This window comes from Rutilus rutilus, assembly GCF_951802725.1.
Source record: "Rutilus rutilus genome assembly, chromosome: 3".
NCBI classification, from domain to species: Eukaryota; Metazoa; Chordata; class Actinopteri; order Cypriniformes; family Leuciscidae; genus Rutilus; species Rutilus rutilus.
Genome location: NC_140211.1, coordinates 9,630,607 through 9,649,911, shown reverse-complemented (window position 1 = coordinate 9,649,911; position 19,305 = coordinate 9,630,607). Strand labels below are relative to the sequence as shown.

The 19,305-nt window shown below is 39.4% G+C and overlaps 1 protein-coding gene across 2 annotated transcripts in view; it reads left to right on the top strand.

The window, feature by feature from the left end:
* The first annotated feature begins 1,000 nt into the window (after nucleotides 1-1,000).
* efnb3b (ephrin-B3b) overlaps nucleotides 1,001-19,305 on the top strand; it is an 84,952-nt gene continuing 66,647 nt past the window's right edge. The window contains exon 1 of one of the 2 annotated variants that reach the window (XM_084403889.1): nucleotides 1,001-2,039. In XM_084403889.1, the coding sequence (XP_084260015.1) occupies nucleotides 1,891-2,039 (149 nt within the window). In that variant the 5' untranslated portion in view covers nucleotides 1,001-1,890. Of the gene's footprint in view, nucleotides 2,040-3,069; nucleotides 3,212-19,305 lie in introns of those variants that run through there. The other variant, XM_084403890.1, reaches the window with a different exon arrangement.

Here is a 19,305-nt window from a genome sequence, read left to right as displayed (position 1 = left end):
CCGCCCCTTCCGTAAAACCCCGCTGGACCCTGCTGTGACGTTTCAAACGCGTCGAAAGCAGCGAAGAGTTGTAGTCCACAAAGTGCTCTCACACAAAGTCTAACCGTATCACGGTTCTACCCGCTAAATTGTAGCATTCTTCACACGAAAGATTATATAAAAAATTCACAGACAACATATGTTCACATTCATGGCAAAATTCAAACGGGACCAGAAAATTATTATTTTCTCCCATTCACTTGCATTGACGATTTTTCAACCTAGAGGTCCAGCGGGGTTAGCGAAGGGGGCGGGACTTACCAGCTCTACTAGAAATAATTCTTACTAGTAAAAAACAATTTTTGTATTTAAAAAATGATATGGTAACTAATGCAAATGTCTGTTCTTGATATCAACAATTGAATTGCTACTAGTAAAATAAAAAAGTATATCAATAATTAAATTGTCACTAGTGACAATGTTAATTTCTGATATCATGAACCTAATTACTGATATCAGAAATACATTTACAGAGATCAAGAATTAACATTTGAACTAGTGAAAATTTTGTTCTGGATATCAGGAATTTTACTAGTAACAAAGTAATTATTGATGTAAACAATTAGGATTTTTACTAGTAAGAATTGTATTTCTGATATGTGAAACTGTAATTTCAACTAGTAAGAAATCAATTCTTGATACCAACAATTGAATTTGAATGAAGTGACAGCCTGGTGACATTTAACTAGTGAAAATCTTATGTTTTCACTAGTTCTTGATATCAAGGATTCGCATTTCCGTGAGTGATGACGTTATTGTTGATATCAAGAATTTACATTTTTACTAGTCGAAATATAATTCCTGATATCGCGAATTAGCATTTTAACTAGTGAAAATTTAATTTTTGATGATATCAAGAATTCATATCCTGGGGATGTATAAATGTCAAAACAGCTTGCCATACTGGCTCTCTCTCTCTCGCTCTCTCTCTCTCTCTCTTTCTCAAACAACTCAGTCTGTCAGTGTGCGCCGAGCGTTAGGAACAAGTCTCACTAGCCGGATTTGCAGCCAGTGAGAGAGACACATCGAGAGAATCCAAGCAGGACAGACGAGAAATGAACTATCTAATGACTTGCCACATCCGAGCACATTCTCAAATACCCTGCAACCGAAACCCATGAATAAGGATTGCAACATTTTTCCACCCTGGACAATCTGGCAATAATTTTGTCAGTCTCGACACATTTGTAAATTAGTTTTCATGCTTGCTTTTAATTTGCATTAATTAGTTTTGCTATTTTTTCCCCGTTAATTATCTGGATTGCAACATTTCATTTGTGTGTATATGCGGAATTACTGGAATCTCAGAGGCGAGCAGGAAAATCCAGTAGGAGAACTAGAGGTGAGGAAGAGAAGCAGCGAGATCTGTCCAGCATCAACATGTTCTTCTGAAGAGGAGAGGAAAAGCTCACTCCCAAACCATCATCCATCCACCATCACATTCCCGTAATTCGTCGGGGAAACAGAATGAAGTGGGAGTGAAAGGGAATAGGAAAGAGTTGTCCAGCCTAAACGCCTTGGGGAAAAAAGCATCGGGAATTTTTGGAAAAGTAAACTCTTTGCAAGGAAAACAGCAGCAAAACGGCTGTGGGAATTGAATTGCGCAGGAGTTTTGTCCACGAGCTACTTTTCCCTAAAGACGATTTTTTTGTGTGTGTGTGTTGTGTGTGGAAATCTGCTTAAATCCACTTAGACTGCACCTTTGTTTAATCTAATCTCCCGTGTTTAGCAGATATCCATGCAGGCTCCCCAAACACGTTGTTCCTGAATCACACTGACGGATTCACCTGAACGCTTTGTTCCGAGTCCAGAGATCTCCATCCTCTGGGAAGAGTATCCCACACAGATTTGATGGGAGTAAATAGAAGGAATTCGGGATTTCAAATGGCGAGTCGAGGCTGTGAAAATGGATTGGGAATTCTGCTGATATTCTTAGTGGATTTACTCGGGATCACAGCGACCAACATGGAGCCCATCTACTGGAATTCCTTGAACAAAAGGTAAGAGCCGCAACTAAAGGCATTGGGCACGGCGTTTATTCCCGTTTATTTAAGAAGAGCTTTGCGTTGGAGACACTCAAAACGCCTCGTGTTTTCGCACAAATCGTTGAAGGACGGCTTTGAAATGTCTCTCACGGGGGGAAAGAAAGCTGTTAAGCGCTATTACACCCGACAATACCCTTAGTGGATAATCACGAGTCTGCAGAAGTTACGAGCATCAATGTCGCCAGACTAATAAATGCCACATTTCATTGACGGTGTGCGTTGAGGAATTTTACGACAGTAGCCGCCGCTGTTTATTATTTCACTGCCTTTCCTTCAGATACGCTCCAGTTAGATTGGCATGAGTTTTAGTTGCTCAACACCAAGCATTTTTCCGCCTAAACAATGTAACCTTTGTGGAAATGTTCTTGCTGAACTTGTGAGAACGTGTAGACATCCTCGAGACTATTTTTAGTCACCAACTTCTCTTCTTGTCATTAGAGCATGTTCAACAAAATATGTTCTGGCAAGGTGGTAAACTTTCACTTTTCGTGACCCCTATTTACACCAGCTGCGTAAAATATATATAAAAAATATATACATGGAATCAAAAGCGTCTGCACTTTTATTTAGCCTATAGTTTATCAACTCCGTGTAACGTTTGAGCCTAGCCTATACAATTTTTAAACGAAATTGAAAAATGTAAACTGGTGGACTATTTAGCAACTTCTCTGCTGTCGAGACAGTTAAAACAAAAGGAGGTGTCAGTTTTCACTCTTAGTCGACACCTTCCAGTGGACTAGTTAGCGTAGACACACCTGAAGCGAAAAGTTTTACACGCAAGTGTTAACTTTAGATGGTCAATCAGTCCCGTTTCGCGCTGCAAAATTTATTACTCCAGTCACGGAGGTGACACGATTTTCCATGCCGCAGGAAGGAATAGTGGGCAATTTACGACTAGATTTCTCGTAGTATGAGTCGGTAAATAAGGGGGAGGTTTCTGCAACCCAGCAACTGTGAATTCATTTAGTGGCGAGCCAAAGGAACCAATGCAAACTGCGTGTCCGGCACATAAACGACGATTTATGGCTGAGCAGACCCCTTTCTTTCTTTCGCCCTTCTGTCATTACTGGCCTTGTTTAAATGGACACCCGGCGTCGTGGGAGCACTTGTGTGCCCGGTCTAAATCGGTATGTGGGTTATGAGGGGCTATTAGTGGTGCCACGAGCTCTTGAAAGACGAATAGGTTTTTAATGCGTCCATGTGGCGCATATACCGGGCTCTGCGCTTCAACAGATGCTGCTGGGGGGTGGAGGGGGTTTATTCTGTCCCAGTGGCCGTTGGCAGACGCTCTTAATGAGGGTTCTTGTCGGTGTTGCTTGTGTTAATCTAGCAGGGGTTTGTGGGACCTCATTTGAAGCGGGTGCGCGCGCAGGTGGGGGGTCTGTGAACGCGCGCTTTCTGCTTGACCTTTACCTGGGAGTGAGAACACAACACCTCTGATAATCGTTTTTAACCAATTCAATCACTTGTAATCGACGTTAGTCGATTTAAAGCGATCAACAGTAGGCGCTGGTTTTCTCCCGGCTTTATTTGCACTTTAAATGTTCTGAATTCGCTTCATTTCACCGTGGAAAGGCTCACAATTTAGGGAAATGGCATTTTCCTAAAAGTGTACATTGCAGGCCGTGTTCAATTGTCATAGTTGATGTAAGTAGGCTATGTAGCATATAGCAATTTTACTGGTAGATTGAAATGTTTTTTTTCCCCCCTGCTATATGCCATTTGTTGGCTAATGATAGCAAATGTGGCCTACCTAAAATGCTGACCATGCACAGACTCTTTTATTGGTTTACTCACTTATCGAAAGTTACAATCGGCAAATTAAACCAGAAATGTATTTTCGGACATTCCATTGAATTGGCAAATGAAGCAGTGGCTCATGTCGTAAATCTCAAATTAGCCAAATATCGGCAGATTAATCTATAATCCTAAAATTTGGGCTAATTAATCTGAAATCCTACATATTAACTATTTCACTGCCATTGATGGAAATTTCCGTCTTTCAATGTTTTCACTGTTATACGCTAGGGGGCGCTGTGACACATCTTCTGAAAGAGAACAGAATCTCCTGATCAAAAGACATGTGAAGAAGAAGCAGAAACAAGTGATAGCATATGTAATCCATACCTGTCAACCCTCCCGTTTTTCCCGGGATTCTCCCGTATTTTACATTGCTATCCCGCTATCATCCCGTTTAAATATTTTCCCGTATTTCTCCCGTATTTTTAATCTTTCTATAATTTTTTTTTTTTTTAAATCCCAATGGGCGCAAACCAGTTAAGCGAAAATCCCGCCCTGCAGCTAATTTCATTGGTTAAGGTTACAATGACGGGTAGGTTTAGGGATCAGTGTTTGGTGTAGGCAATCAGTACTGTGATTCACATGACCAATAAAATCTTTAGAATCGGCTGCAGGGCGGGATTTCCACTGAAGTAGTTAGGGGGAAAAAATCGCGCGAAGAAGAACAGCAGCATCCGAGGATGGACGAACATGAGAGAGATGGCATTAACACACGCAATTATGTCAAAATGTCCGTTTTGTCGAGTATCCTCATAAGAGCAGTCTGAGCAGTCTTAAATTAGTTTAAAAAAAAGTCGTAAATGAAAGCAAAGAGTTGTGAGAGAATGAGACGCGAGTGAGATCCGTCAGCGGCTGTTTTTAAAGAGACAGTAGCCAATAAAGCTTTCTGTCAGTAAAGTTAATCAAAGAACAAAGGTAACAGAGAAAAGCACTCACTGCTCTTGACTAAAGATCTTTTTTTACTTTAATAAGGATTAATCTATGTACAATTTAAATTGTATGCAGTGCAAACTGTTTGATAACTTCAATTTCTGTATATTTTTCCTACCTGTTAGACAAATATTTAAAATATACTGTTTTATGTTTTTCTACCTTAATTTGGAGATTAATTGTGAAATTATTACATTATAAAATGTTAAAAAGTAAGTTTTTTTTAATGGCAATTAATCGTGATTAATTAATGCAGTTAATTGTTGCAATTGATAAAAATAAATAAAGAAACATGATATAAATTAAAAAAATAAATAAAGAACCCCCCCCCCCCCCCCCCCCCCCGTTCAGATTTCCCGTATTTTGGTATCCAAATGTTGACAGGTATGATGTAATCATTGGCATAGCCTATGTAAAATAACGCGATCATCAGCATTAAACAGCATATAAATCAAAACCGCCTAATGTTACTAAATGAAATGTCGACCCATGACAATAGGACTGTGCAAGATCTACTCCATCTGTTTTGATCTTCATCCTGAATCTGATCCATAGTCTTTGACAACATGTTTTCTCAGCTTTTTGCTCAAAATGATGCTTTTTTAATGAAACTTGCTCTCATTCAGGTTGTTTAAAAGCAGAGGCTCTGTTCTTTCTGTTGATATATTGCTTGTTCAGAAATTCATACAACAAAATATTCTGGGGGCTATGATTTTTTCTTTTTTTAATGATCAAAAATGCCGACGATAGCTGACAACTGACAATGACATATTAAGTTATGGTCTTGTTTATTTGTAATGGTCACTCTCTTATCGTGTTACATGGTAGCATGATTTACCTATACACAAACACTATGCAGTATGAATTTCTCTGCTCACGCCATTGCAAACTTACAAGACATGTGCACCGTGTGGTTTTGCTCCAGGCTACAGGAGTCCGCTCTGTTCGCACTAAAAAGTAGCAGTACGAAGGTTACGTTGTTGGCAGTGCTGTATATTTAATAGGGATCAGTGAACCTGTGCTTTGAAGATGAGGGCCTGCACCTGTAGAATGTTTTATTCACCTATCTATATCCATCGCTACCATCCTCCGTCTCGGCCTCTCACGCCGGCGCTGCCACTCTCCTCCACATGCTAAATTACAAACATGTGTAGCTTTCAGAGGAACGAAGAAAGAGCTGAGAAGTGATGGGAGGAAAGAGGGAGCGAGAGACGAGGGAGGAACAGCGGGGCGCATCCTTAAATGTACAGAAATCAATATCTTCTAAGCCATGAATGTCAGTTTGAGTTAGGCTTAAGAAAATGCAAGTCCAGCACAAAGATCACCTTGAAATTGTCTGCTTCGGGGGTGGGGGGGGGAATCTATAAAGCAAAAATCGTGTTTGTTCATGGACACTTTAATGTAATTTCGGTATGTATATTTAATTAAGTGTGCGTAGATGAAAAATGTTTCTTTTTTTTCTTTGGTGGTTCTCGGTGAGCCGGCTTGTCTGGGACGCGTGTCCTTCACCTTCTGACATTCACACCCTCTGATACATTGTTTACACACAAGAAAGACAAAGTGTGTTTGTGTGTCCTTGGTTCCCGGCGCTCTCTGGATGAGCAAACACATCCCTGACTGATGTTCTGGGAGTGGTCAGTGAGGGCCGTGTAACTCTTACGATCGGCCATGTTAAGACGCTGGTTGGGTTATCGGATCCCAAATGGTTAGTAACGGTTCAGAAGCTTTCTGTGTTCAATCACAGTGCGTTTCGGTAATTGCGTTTCAGAGATTCAGATCCTGCTCAGACCTGTGGGGGGTTTTCCGATAATGAATTCAGACGAGCGGTTGTGGGTAACTGTAAGGATTTGTGTGTTATCATAAATGTCACAGGGTCTGTGTGTGTGTGTGTGTGTGTACATGCGATGGGCCTTTTGTATCAGCGCTCGTTCTCAAAGAAAGATGTTACCCCCACTGGATTTTTTAATGATTAATTTACAGCATGCTAATTGGACTTGGATAGAAGCGCTAGTTAGCCGATCACAGGCGTAAGACTATGTATGAGGGATATTTCGGGAGGGAGGTCCCTGGAAGATGAGATCAGTATAAACACCGTCTCAATAGGTCACTGACACATACGTGCTTGTGTTCAGAAAGTCCTAATTTGTAAGTCGCTTCTGCTAAATAAATGTAAATAAAACTAAATACATTTTGCGAATGGATTAGAGGTTTGAATCCATGTAAATTTGCTAAACTGAGTTGATCCATTTAAGCTCCTGACTGGACTCACCTCTTTTGGTCAAGGGAAATTTGGTTTTATTCCGGGAGTTCAGATGCTCAAGTGTGTGTGCAGAATCACCGTGGTCTAAAAGAAGGAAGAGAGAGTCTGCTGTTATAGTACAAATTTAAATATTTAAATTATTTATGATTTAATTATGAAATATTACAATTTAATACATTTTAAAATGCAATTTATTCCTGTGATCAAAGCTGAATTTTCAGCATCATTACTCCAGTCTTCAGAGTCACATGATCCTTCAGAAATCATTCTAATATGATGATTTGATGCCCGAAGAAACATTTCTGATTATCGAAATTGTTATCAATTGTGCTGCATAATATTTCTGTGGAAACGGTGATGCACTTTTTTTCTTTGATCAATAGAAAGGGGGGAAAAGCATTAAAAATATATATATATCTTTTTAACATTATAAATGTTTTACTGTGACTTTTGATCAAATTAACGCGTTCTTACTGAATAAAAGTGTTTCATCATCCGAACGGATACACTTAATTTACAAATGATTTTTACATGTAGAGGCGTCCCTGTGGAAAAGTTTTCTTTTGAGTGGGTAGCGTTAGGGTTTTTCATTATTAATAGCTTAGTATAAAAAATGTTATCTCCTCTTTTAGATAGCTAAGTAAACAAGTGTGTGTGTGTGAAAGGTGTGTATGGCATGAAATAGCGTTTGAGCTCTTATATGGCATCAGCTCAGTACCCTGCAGTGAGAAATAGGTAAAACTGTGTGTGTGTGTGTGTGTGTGTGTGTGTGTGGAGCAGAGGCTGCTGGAGGCTTTACGAGCTCTCAGCAACAGGAGCTGTGAAAATGGCTCTCAGCTGATGTGGCAGAATAACTGTGGCCTGCTTGCAGACCAGACACACACACACACACACACACACACACACACTCACACACATACACACGGCAATATAATGGGGAAACAATGGCGCCTTCCCTGCGGAGACAGCCAGAAGTGTGTTCAGGGGCTGTGTGATGCAAATATAAGGAACACATGTTTACACAAACACACGTCTGTGTGCCGAAAAGCATCCAGACGTTTGTGGGACGATAATTTAAGCTGTTTTGAAATAATTGAAAGGAAGTAGATTGTCACACACTGTTTGATTGTTAAACTCATGCTGACGTGTGGGGAACGGTGCGTTCCTGAGAGCGGGCCTCCTAAACCTCTGCAGTGTGGTGTGTGTGTGTGTGTGTGTGTGTGTGTGTGTGTGTGGTCTCGCTCTGAACATCTCTCATCACTCTGTGTTTGTTTGAATCTGTGTATTTGTGTGCGCAGGTTAGTGATGACAGTTCTCGGAAACTGGGCCTCCTGACTTAAGCCGTAATATTCAGACGAAGAGCGAACACGTATACAAAACAGAGAATCAGTTCAACCCATTCTCCACCGTCTTCCTCCGTCTGTTTATTTCTTTTAAAGTCCCCCTGTAGTCAATCATTTTATCCCTAAAAAACTCATCTTTGATCACCAAAATGCCTTAATATAGCTTGAATGTAACTCTACACCCTTGCCTCATTTAGTATACGCGGTTCTATGAATATGCAAATGAGCCCCGCCTCCACTCACTCACACCAGCTCAGAGATCCACTCGTTGATCTGATTGGTTACAAGGTAGTTTGTGACGTCAGAAACACCAGTGATTTCAAAGCGTGTTTTTGAGACTGTCTTTGGTTCACTGCAGTTTTAAAGAGAAAATACTCAGCAATGGTGTCGACTTATGAATTTGCACATGATTTGTCTTAAATCATATTAAAAACACCACATAGACATATAAACAACATGAAAAGCTGTATTGTCACCACAGTAAGCGTAATAAAGCTGATCAGGGTCTGTCCTCCTGCTGCTGCAGATGTCAAGACCTTCACTTCTGTTCTCACTCTCTTTCTTTCTTGGCTAATTCCATTCACTGGTTTAAAGGGTCACATGAGCGTCGGGCCGCTGTGTATTTGTGTGTGATTTGGTTTGGTCTCACACACACATCGCCTTTACAAATCAGGATCATCCTCTCCTGCTGCCATACGCTCCAGCCGGGGTCAAAGACACACACACACACACACACACACACACACACACACACACACACACACACACACACACACACACACACACACACACACACCATCAGCTCTAGGGACTCTCTCTCTCTCTCTCTCTCTCTCTCTTTTCTTCCCTCCTTCCTTAATTTCTTCCCCCCTCCTTTTTCCCTTCCTTCCTCCTTTTGTTCTTTCTTTCTTTCTTTCTTTCTTTCTTTCTTTCTTTCTTTCTTTCTTTCTTTCTTTCTTTCCTTCATTCATTTCTTCATTTCTTTCTTCCTTTACTTCTTTCTTTCCTTCCTCCTTTTGTTCTTTCTTTCTTTCCTTCCTTCTTTCTTCCTTTAGTTCATTCTTTCCTTCCTTCTTTCTTTCCTCCTTTTGTTCTTTCCTTCCTTCCTTCCTTCCTTCCTTCCTTCCTTCCTTCCTTCCTTCCTCCTTTTGTTCTTTCTTTCATTCCCTTCTTTCCTTCCTTCATTTATTTCTTCCTTCCTTCCTTTCTTCATTCTCTCATTGGTTCCTTCCTTCCTTTCTTTCTTCATTTCTTCTTTCCTTCCTTCCTTCCTTCCTTCCTTCCTTCCTTCCTTCCTCCTTTTGTTCTTTCTTTCATTCCCTTCTTTCCTTCCTTCCTTTCTTTCTTCATTCCTTCCTTCCTTCCTCGTTAAGTATCATGCAATTTGGTACATTTTTTAAAGAAGAAGAAATGAATCCTTTTACTCCGCATGCAGGGTGCATTAAATTGATCAAAAGAGACAGCAAATACATTTTTAATGTTAAAGGTTTATATTATAAATGTTCTATATTTCAAATAAATGCTGTTCTTTTGAACTTTCTATTCATCAAAGATCACTGTCTTCAACATTGATAATATTAAGAAATGTTTCTTGAGCCGCAACCACCGGCAACGTCTCTGCACCCTCAGAAGAGTTTGCTGTTGTCCTCCTCTGGCTTCCTCTATTCTCTGAGTTGGTTAGATGAACCTGATAGTCAGAGGAAATCTTTCATGTTCCTAAAGATTAGCTTTTATTGACTCCTTGCCTCTCTGTCTGCCTTCTGATCTGGAATCAGCTCTGATATGTGGCAAACAATTGATCGGCAAGTTGTCAGATCTAAGAGAATAGGAGCTCAGATCTGTGTGAGATAGCACTATATTTACTCTACTGTACCTTAGCTTTGAATTGTTTCTCTAGTAGTTCAAATCACAACTGCTCAATAATAATCTGAGGATGCAGACCGTCTGAGGTCAGTTTGGCTGTGTTTAGGATCAGATATCTGTGTGTTTCTGTGGGCCGAAGGTGACTGAACTCAGAGCTGTAAACCGGAGCGACAGACAGACTCATGGAGCCAGACTACATTTGCATCGTCGTCTCTTCAGTTAAGAACACACACAGTCAGAAGACAGGAGAGGAACAGCAGTTATCAACGGAAACTGGGACATCTGCAGTTGTATTCAAAGCGTGCACAATTTGTAAACCTTTCCTGTCCTCCGTGGCGTCTGACTGTGCCAGTGTAGTGATAAGTGTTGTCTGATTTTGACTGAGGCCCTATGATTTGTGTTAATAATGCCTGTGCTAAAAATACAGTGTGTGTGTGTGTGTGTGTACGTGGACCTCTAAGTTCTCTCTCTTTGTGAAATCCTCCTGACGAGTTAAGTTAAATTGAAATATATAAGGAACAAATACAGGTTTGTGTGTTATGGAAGACCAAATATATAATACATACGTTCAAAATGATACGTTTGGACACACTTTAGATTAGGGCCCAATTCTCACTATTAACTACGACTTTTGCCTCAATAAACTCCTAATTACTGCTTATTAATCGTTAGTTGAGTTAAGTTGAGAATATAGGGATGTAGAATAAGGCATTAATCTGTGTTTTATGGCCCGGTTTCACGCCAGGCTTAGGCCTTAGTTTAGTTAGGACATTTAAGTAGCTTTATTAATGTGCCTTAGAAGAAACATTACTGGTGTGCATATTTTGTGACATAGTTTTGTCAGTGCAAGTTGCTTTCAGTTAAAACAGCTCAAACTTGCATTTTAGTCTGGGACTAGACTTAAGCCTTGTCTATGAAACCAGGGGAATAAGTACTAATAAACAGCCAATATTATAGTGATATGCATCTGATTAACAACTAGTTAATAGTGAGAATTGGACCCTATAAACTAAAGTTTACCATACATGTTATTCAGAAAGAACGCATCAAATGGCAGTGAAAAACGACTTTGTTACAAAAAGTAAATTATGTTTTTTTGAACTTTCTATTCATCAAAGAATCCTGAAAAAAAGTATCAAATTTTACACAAAAATATTAAGCAGCACAACCGTTTCCAACATTGATAAATAATAAGAGCAGCAAATCATCATATCAGAATGATTTCTGACGGATCATGTGACACTGAAGACTGGAGTACTGATGCTGAATATTCAGCAGGAATAAATTGCATATTAATATAGAAAATAGATATTTTGAATTGAAATACTATTTCATAATATTACTGTTTTTATATGATCAAATAAATGCAGCTTTGGTGAGCAGAGGAGACTTTGTTAAATAACATAAAAAAAACTTTTGAACTATATATATATATGCATTCTTTATTTATTTATTTATTTTAATAAAAAAAATCGGACAATTGTTAAATTGAACAACGTTTACAAAAACCGCGCAGATGCCCCTCAATCCTCTCAAGTAATCAGTTGAATTTTCCGTGGGGTGCTCGAGTGGACAAAATGACCAAAATGCCCTAGCGTGTGTGTAGGTGTGACAGTTTGTAAGTGTCAGTTAGGGGGCCTGGGGTTTGACGTGACCTACTTACAGAGTGTGAGAGATGGTCAATGGATCACGACCCCGAAGGCTTCCTGCCTCATACACACACACACTCACAGTTGGTGACAGCACTAGGCCTAACGAGAACACACAACCCTCCCACGACTCCCAACACACTTCATCTAGAAGAATCCGTCATGTTAGGAAACATAAACCAGTCCCACCAGCCGCGCTGTTTCCTGCTATTGTCATTGATCGCTTTTTAGATGGACAAAACAAATCACGGAGCCCACAATTACTGCCGTCAACAGTTGCAATCAGTGCTGAATCAGTTCCCTTATCCAAACATGAACAATCTGCCATCGCTTAATCACCCTCATGCGTTTCAAAACACATATGACTTTCTGTCTTCACGGAGAACCCAAGGAGACATTCCCCCGCTTTCCCAGACTGGTCCCAGACTAAACTGCGTGTTTGAGCTGGTTTAACTGAAAGCATCTTGCACTCACATATCTTAAAATATGTCTCAAGATGCACATGAAGTTTTTTTCTAAGGTACGTTTATAAAAGCTACTTGAATGCCCTAATTAAACTAAGGCCTAATCCTGGCTTAATCTAAACCCTGTCTGTGAAACCAGGCCTTAGTATATTATAGAATGTACCGTATCGGTTATCTGAATATATTCACTAGCTCTTAAAATAATTTATTTTAGTATGTTCTGTTCATTTTTCATAATTATTTTATACTTCTGATAAAATATTATGCCATTTTTAAGATATATTAATACCATGCTATTTTTCATTTAATAATATATGATATTATTAATATTTAATTTTTGGTTTCTCAGGATCAGCCTGAATTTTAATATCGATGCAGTTTTGTTTTTCTTTCAGAATAGGCTTTGAGACTGTTAAACTTTTGTCAAGTATGGCAAAAACTTAACAATTTGTTCACGCAACTTGTGTGCTATATATATATTTAAAAAAAAAGCGATATATCTTTGTGTATTAATATTTTTTATGAAGTCCTGCTTTGCTGGAAATGTTGTGCTGTAGCTCTCAAATCTCATCCAGTCGCACCAGGTTTGATGTCCATAATGACAACAAACGACATTTAATATAATTGTGGTCAAATCTGGTGTCATGTATCTTGAAATGTCAGGTTTGAGTTGAGCCTGAGGAAGAACCTGATTTCACCAAGTGCAACATGTTCCTAGATCAACATCTTTCTTGATCCTGGAACAACATTCCAATCAACCAGTCAGATTTGAAGGACAAGTTTACAGTTCATGTCAAGTTTAGGTTAAAAACCAGGGTTAGGTGCTTCTACATCAGCGTTATTCACATATCATGAATCCCCTCTGGTTTTAGGGTTAGGGATAGGGATAAGGTTAGGACTACATCTTCAGACAGGAATGTTGTTCCAGGATCGACAAAATATGTTAATCAAGGAATATGTCTTGGCAAAATCAGGACATGCAGATTTTCAGTGGATTATTGCTTCATTTTTCCACACGCGCTCAAGAATCCTTATATGATACTCTTATGGTGCTTTTTTAAAGTTTGACAGCCCTTCATTGAGTGGTATAGAACGGTTTCAGCATTTCTCATTCTCCGTTCCACGGAAGGAAGAAAGTGATAGGCCTACCGGTTTGAAACAACATTGAAAACAATCATTTCATTTTTGGGTAAACTTCCTTTAAAGTTCAAGCGAATGCATCACTTGACTAAAATATCGGATGACACGACCATTGTTGTTTGAGTTGCAGAGCAAAGAGTTTCCTCAACAGTGCGAGAAGCGTTAAGCGTTCGAGTGTTTGTCTGTGTGTGTGTGTGTGTGTGTGTTTGAGAGAGACTGCAGGCGAGGTGGCGGGGTGATCCCTGTATTCATGAGCAGTTTGGCCCCCGGTGCTGATGCCATGTTTTAATATTGCTTCAGTATTTCGGCTGCGTTTCCTATAATTCAGCCCAGCCTTGAGATGCACTTCTGAGTGCAGTCGGCTTTGAGTTTCACCCCTTCCTTTCTTCACTCTTTCTCTCGCGCTCTCTTTCTGCACAAAAGCTTTAACGCATACGTCTGTTTAAAAAATGTTATAGCTTAGAGCGCTGGATCAAATCCAACTTCAGGGGTTAAATTTCCTAGGAGGCCGGACTCTCTCTCTCTCTCTCTCTCTCTCTCTCTCTCTCTCTCTCTCTCCTTCAGTAGCGTTTCACTGGCTTTTCTTGAGTCTCGCTCTCCCTCTCCTCCCCTCAGAACAAAAGAGGTCTCCATTGCGCCTCGCTGAAAGACCTCAAACAGACACACACACACAAACTTCTTAACACATATACTCCCGTTTAAACACTGAATCATTTGCAAAAAATTATGCCTCGCTCAATGAACCCCCCCTCCCCCCCCCACCTTCTTTCCCTCTCGCTTTATATTAATTTTCCTGTCTCTTAATCCACCCGCTCTATCGTGTTACACATGTTTGGACAGACTTTGTGTGTGTGTGTGTGTGTGTGTGTGTGTGTGTGTGTGCTGGGTTTAAATAGTCGCTTGTGTTTTAAATAGTTGTTTCTGTGTTTTTTTCCCCGAAGCGGGTGGTTTGACGGGTTTGTGCCAGTCCGAACACCTCAAACGCACTCTCTCTCTCTCTCACACACACACACACACACACACACACACACACACACACACACACACACACACACACACACACACACACACAGAGACATTCTCTTGAATAATCTTGATTTTTTTAAAGGCACAGGCCCTTGTCAGAAAGTTCCACATGTTTCATGCTCTTCACGTGTTTCTGTGTTAAATATGTTTGTGAATTTGATTATGCTTTCAGGAAAATAGTCCTTTTAAGGAAAGTTGGTTAAGTCAAAACTCAATATATCTGAACCATATTGAATACCGGCCGATATCTTTAAAAACTCGAATAAAAATGTTTGGGGCAATGTTTAACAAATTCTCTATTTTTAATACCATACTTAATAATATAATATGATGCCTAAATTGACTTACCATATACAACTCTTTTATTTTGTTATTAATTTTTTTTAAATTCTTTATTATTTAGTTTTTTATTTTATTATTATTAATGTTTTATAGTTTTATTATATATATTTTTTTTATTTCATTTTTTTTATTTTTTTATTTTACCATATTGAATATCAGCAGATGTTAGACACGCTCACTTAAAGTTCATCTTTAAAAACTCTAATAAAACTGTTTAGAGTAATGTTTAACAAATTCTTTATTCTTAGTAGGCTACCATACTTTATAATATCATTATGCCTAACTTGACTTAGCATATGAAACTATTTTTATTTATTTATTTATTATTTTTCACTTGATTTTTTTATTGTATTTTTATTATTTAATTTTATATTTTATTCATTTTATTTTATATATATATATTTAATTTTATAATATTATTTTAAATATTATTATATTAAAATATTATATATTATTATTTAAAAAAAAAAATTACATTTATTTTACTTTATTTTGACACCCCCCCCCCCCCCCCCCCAAAATAGGCAGCGTTTGTGAGTGCCCATATGACTCAAACCTTCTCAGTGCTGTACAGCTGGACAACAAGAAAATCAATCCTCCTTTACCTTTCCTTTACCCCGTCCTTCTGCTCTGTTCTTTCTGTCTCTCTCTTTCCCTTTTTCGTCTCCTTTTCCAGTAGTGTGTTTCCCCTGCATCTCTCTCTCTCTCTCTCTCTCTCTGTTGGAGTTCGGCTGCAGTATAACTCCAAAGCCACGGGAGGGAGAACAGATGGAGAGGTTTTCTTTCTGTCCGTCTACCTAAAGAAAGGAGGGTTAAAAATGCCAGGCGAAAGAGTGTGGGGGTTTGTAGGGTGGCGGAGACAAAGACTCCCCTAGCTTTTTACTGCACAGAAGTGATGGAGCTTTGTGTGTGTGTGTAAGGTTGTGTATATAGATTTGCTGTGCGTCTTTGGTTTAGATCCACACTGAACAGTTGGAGTTTTTTTTAGTTGTACATATTTATAAGATTTATGTTATTTGTTTTTTGACAGGATCAAATGTGTTTTCAGTTTGTTTGTGAATAAATTCATGATATCTGACTCCTGTAGAGCAGTGGTTCTCAATTCCAGTCCTCAGGACCCGCTGCTCTGCACATTTTGTACGTCTCTCTTATCTGACACACTCAGTTCAGTTCATGGAGTCTCTCCTAATGAGCTGATGATCTGATTCAGGTGTGTTAAATAAGGGAGACATACAAAATGTGCAGAGCAGTGGGTCCCGAGGACTGGAGTTGAGAACCACTGCTGTAGAGGTTGTTTGGTATATTCCTCTCCTTCAGAACAACACACACACACACACTTATAATCTAGCTTACTTTACTGGCACAAGTACCTGTGTGCTGGAGTACTAAGAAGTGACAGCAGTTATCAATCACGAAAACAAGAAAAGAACATGTTGGTGGTGTTTAGGAAGGTATGCATGTGTCTGATTGGTTAGTCAGGACAGCAACTGTAAACAAAGACTGTACTCTGTGACTTAACGCACAAAGACACGTAATCAGTGGCTTTTTTTGTTGTTGTTGCGTTCACTGTAAATTTGAGAATGGATTGCGCCATCTGCGTACATGTTCTCAAACACACTCAGACCTGCGCGCTTACAATGAGCTGGACCGTGTGTCTTGATTCATACAGTGCAACACACACTATCAATTACTTCTTTGCCTGGCATTCCCGAGTTTTCATTTGTGCATGTATTCCTACCCACCTGGTTCATGTTAGTCTCTCACTCTCTCTTTCCACAAATAAGTGCCCAGATCTGGGCTGAATGGGGTTTGATAGGCATCGTCAGGCAGCAGCGTTCCCCGTATCTGTCTCTCGCACTCAGCAGGAGCCGGGATATTGAGTTTCGCTTGGGTTCGGAAGTGAAATGGGGTGCAGATGAAACTGGTCTGTCCTCACCCTCTCCCTCCCTCACATCTCAGGCCGCAGGGTGCTGCCGTCTAACGCTCTTCTGAGGGAAATATCACATCATGAAGGAAAACAGAACTGCGCTCTCCCCCAGTCCCTGCAGTGCAGATCATTTATTTATTCTTCACATCGGAATGGGAGCGCAGACAGAAAAAGACAACATCAGATTCATAAAGTCCTTCTGTAAGATGTGGAAATGTGATCGTTTTGGAGTGTAACTATTTTTTGAAGTGGTTTTTTTTTTTCGTGTCTTGAATTTTAAAAGTAAATCTGTTAAGATTTGTGGCAATATTGGAAAATGCATTATTTATTTGATGCAAGTCAAAATGAGGCTGCGAGAGATACAATTAAAGTGAGTTGTAATGTCTTAAAGGTACAGTTCACCCAAAATTGAAAGTTTTAAAAAGATTTTCGCAGACCTTTGAAGCTGCTGTTTTCAGTGAAAGTGAAAAGCACGACAACAAAAAAGTCATACAACTCTTAAAAACAAGTTTTCTCGAAAGTCACAATAGTTTTGTGTGACAAAAAACTGAAACACACAGTGAAAATGTCTGATTCTGTTTCAAACTTCATTCATCTTTGGGTGAACTGTGTCTTAAAGATCCTGCTTGACGGGTTTTAGTTTTTTCTCAATCAAAACAATGTATTTTCTCTGTTTCATTGACTAAATGATTGACACAATGATACGCTAAAGTATGACATGTTGACATTTTGTCCCCATCATATTTGTCAGCTTAAGTCCCAAAGTATACTTAAGTTTTGATGTGAATGCTGGCTTATACATACAGCCGAACACATAGGCTTTCAGATAATTAACGACTAAAAACACTGTATTATTCATGCCAGGCCAGTAGTTGGCGATATCACTTTGTAAAGAAACACTACGCGCCCATAGACTGAACACGTAATACTCATGCGCATGATTTCACAAATTTCACAAATTCAAGTTTTTGTAGTTTACACAGAGACGACAACGGTATCATTTTCAAAAACGTACACTTTGAAAGTTTGCATTTTCAGGCCCCCAAAATGCTGTTGTCGTGTAAATTAATGGCCAATACCAGTTTAAAACTGTGTTGTGTGAACGGCCCCTTAATTTGATAAAGTGAGTGACCTCGACATACGTGCACTAGAAAGTTTCATCCTTGCTATAAAATATTCTTCATACAATTTCTTCATACTCATATAAGGTTTCTCTTAACCCCCTAGTAAGTGCTCATCAATGCGAATGTCTGTTGCTCCATCTGTTTTCTTTGTCAGTGTTGCCACCGTGTGGACAAACAAATCAGTGCAAAAAAATGAATGCCACGCGTGCTTTGAAAAAATCTGTTTGTGCGCACATGGTACGTGTAGATTATGACGAAGTTAATGTCATGCACACTTTACACAGGGCCTAAGACTAACTTTTTGCCACACCTGCCATTGGCCAGAAAATTTACTGGCTATAAATATTTTTTTACCAGCCATGAAACATCTAGATTAATCCTTATTAAAGTTACTAAGTTATTAAGTCAAGAGCAGTGAGTGATTTTTATTGTGTCTTTTGTTGTTTGATTAAAATTAAAATTAAAAACACAGACAGCAGCAGGTTTATTTGGCTGCTGTCACTTTAAGAGCTAATGCACGGATCCAATATACTGATACGCATGCGCTTTCTTTCTCAACTGTTTACGTTCACTGAAGACATAACTGACTGTGTTCACGAGGATACATGTCAAGACGGGCATTTTGACATAATTTTCTTTGAATATGTCTGTTCGAGCGCAAGAAGACGTGAAAGATTTCTGTGTGGATTTCTCACACAAAACTTCCCGCACAGCACGCGAGAAAACAACTTGAGTTCCCTTTCGTGTCTTCTTGCTCTTTCGTGACGTCCTTCACATTTGTTCATGTTCTCACAACATTGCATTGTTACAATTCACACCTAGTTTTACTCGCATTTGGCTATTGGCGAGTGTTAATTTTAGGCCCTGACTATATGCAATATGCATACATTAAAAAAAATAAGTATTCTTTGGGCTTCAGGCATCTTTAAATCAACATTGGCTAGAAATTGCTGTTAAAGTTATATAAAATGTTGTGGTTGTCTTGACTCCCTACATGGTTTGACAGTCAGTCAAACTGGGCAAATGTGTCTTTAAAAGCAAACATAATTATGTCAACACGCTGAAAGGACAGGGGTGGGAAGAGAGGGGGTGTTTTGATTTATCCGTCCATATTAAGGCGACATTTGCAAACCAAAACCATAAACAAAACAGAGCAAGTCGCTCAATGGACGTGTGAAAGTGAGTTGGAAAACAAGAGGCAACGGCCTGTACCACTTGACCCTGTCTTAGGGGTGCATGAGCGATGGGTGGATATTCCCCTCCACTCACACCCCTCTGAGACCCCCTCCAGGGCCGTCCCAGTCGAGCTCACTCGCCTGTCAATCACGCCACAAAGCTGTCTGTTCGGGGATT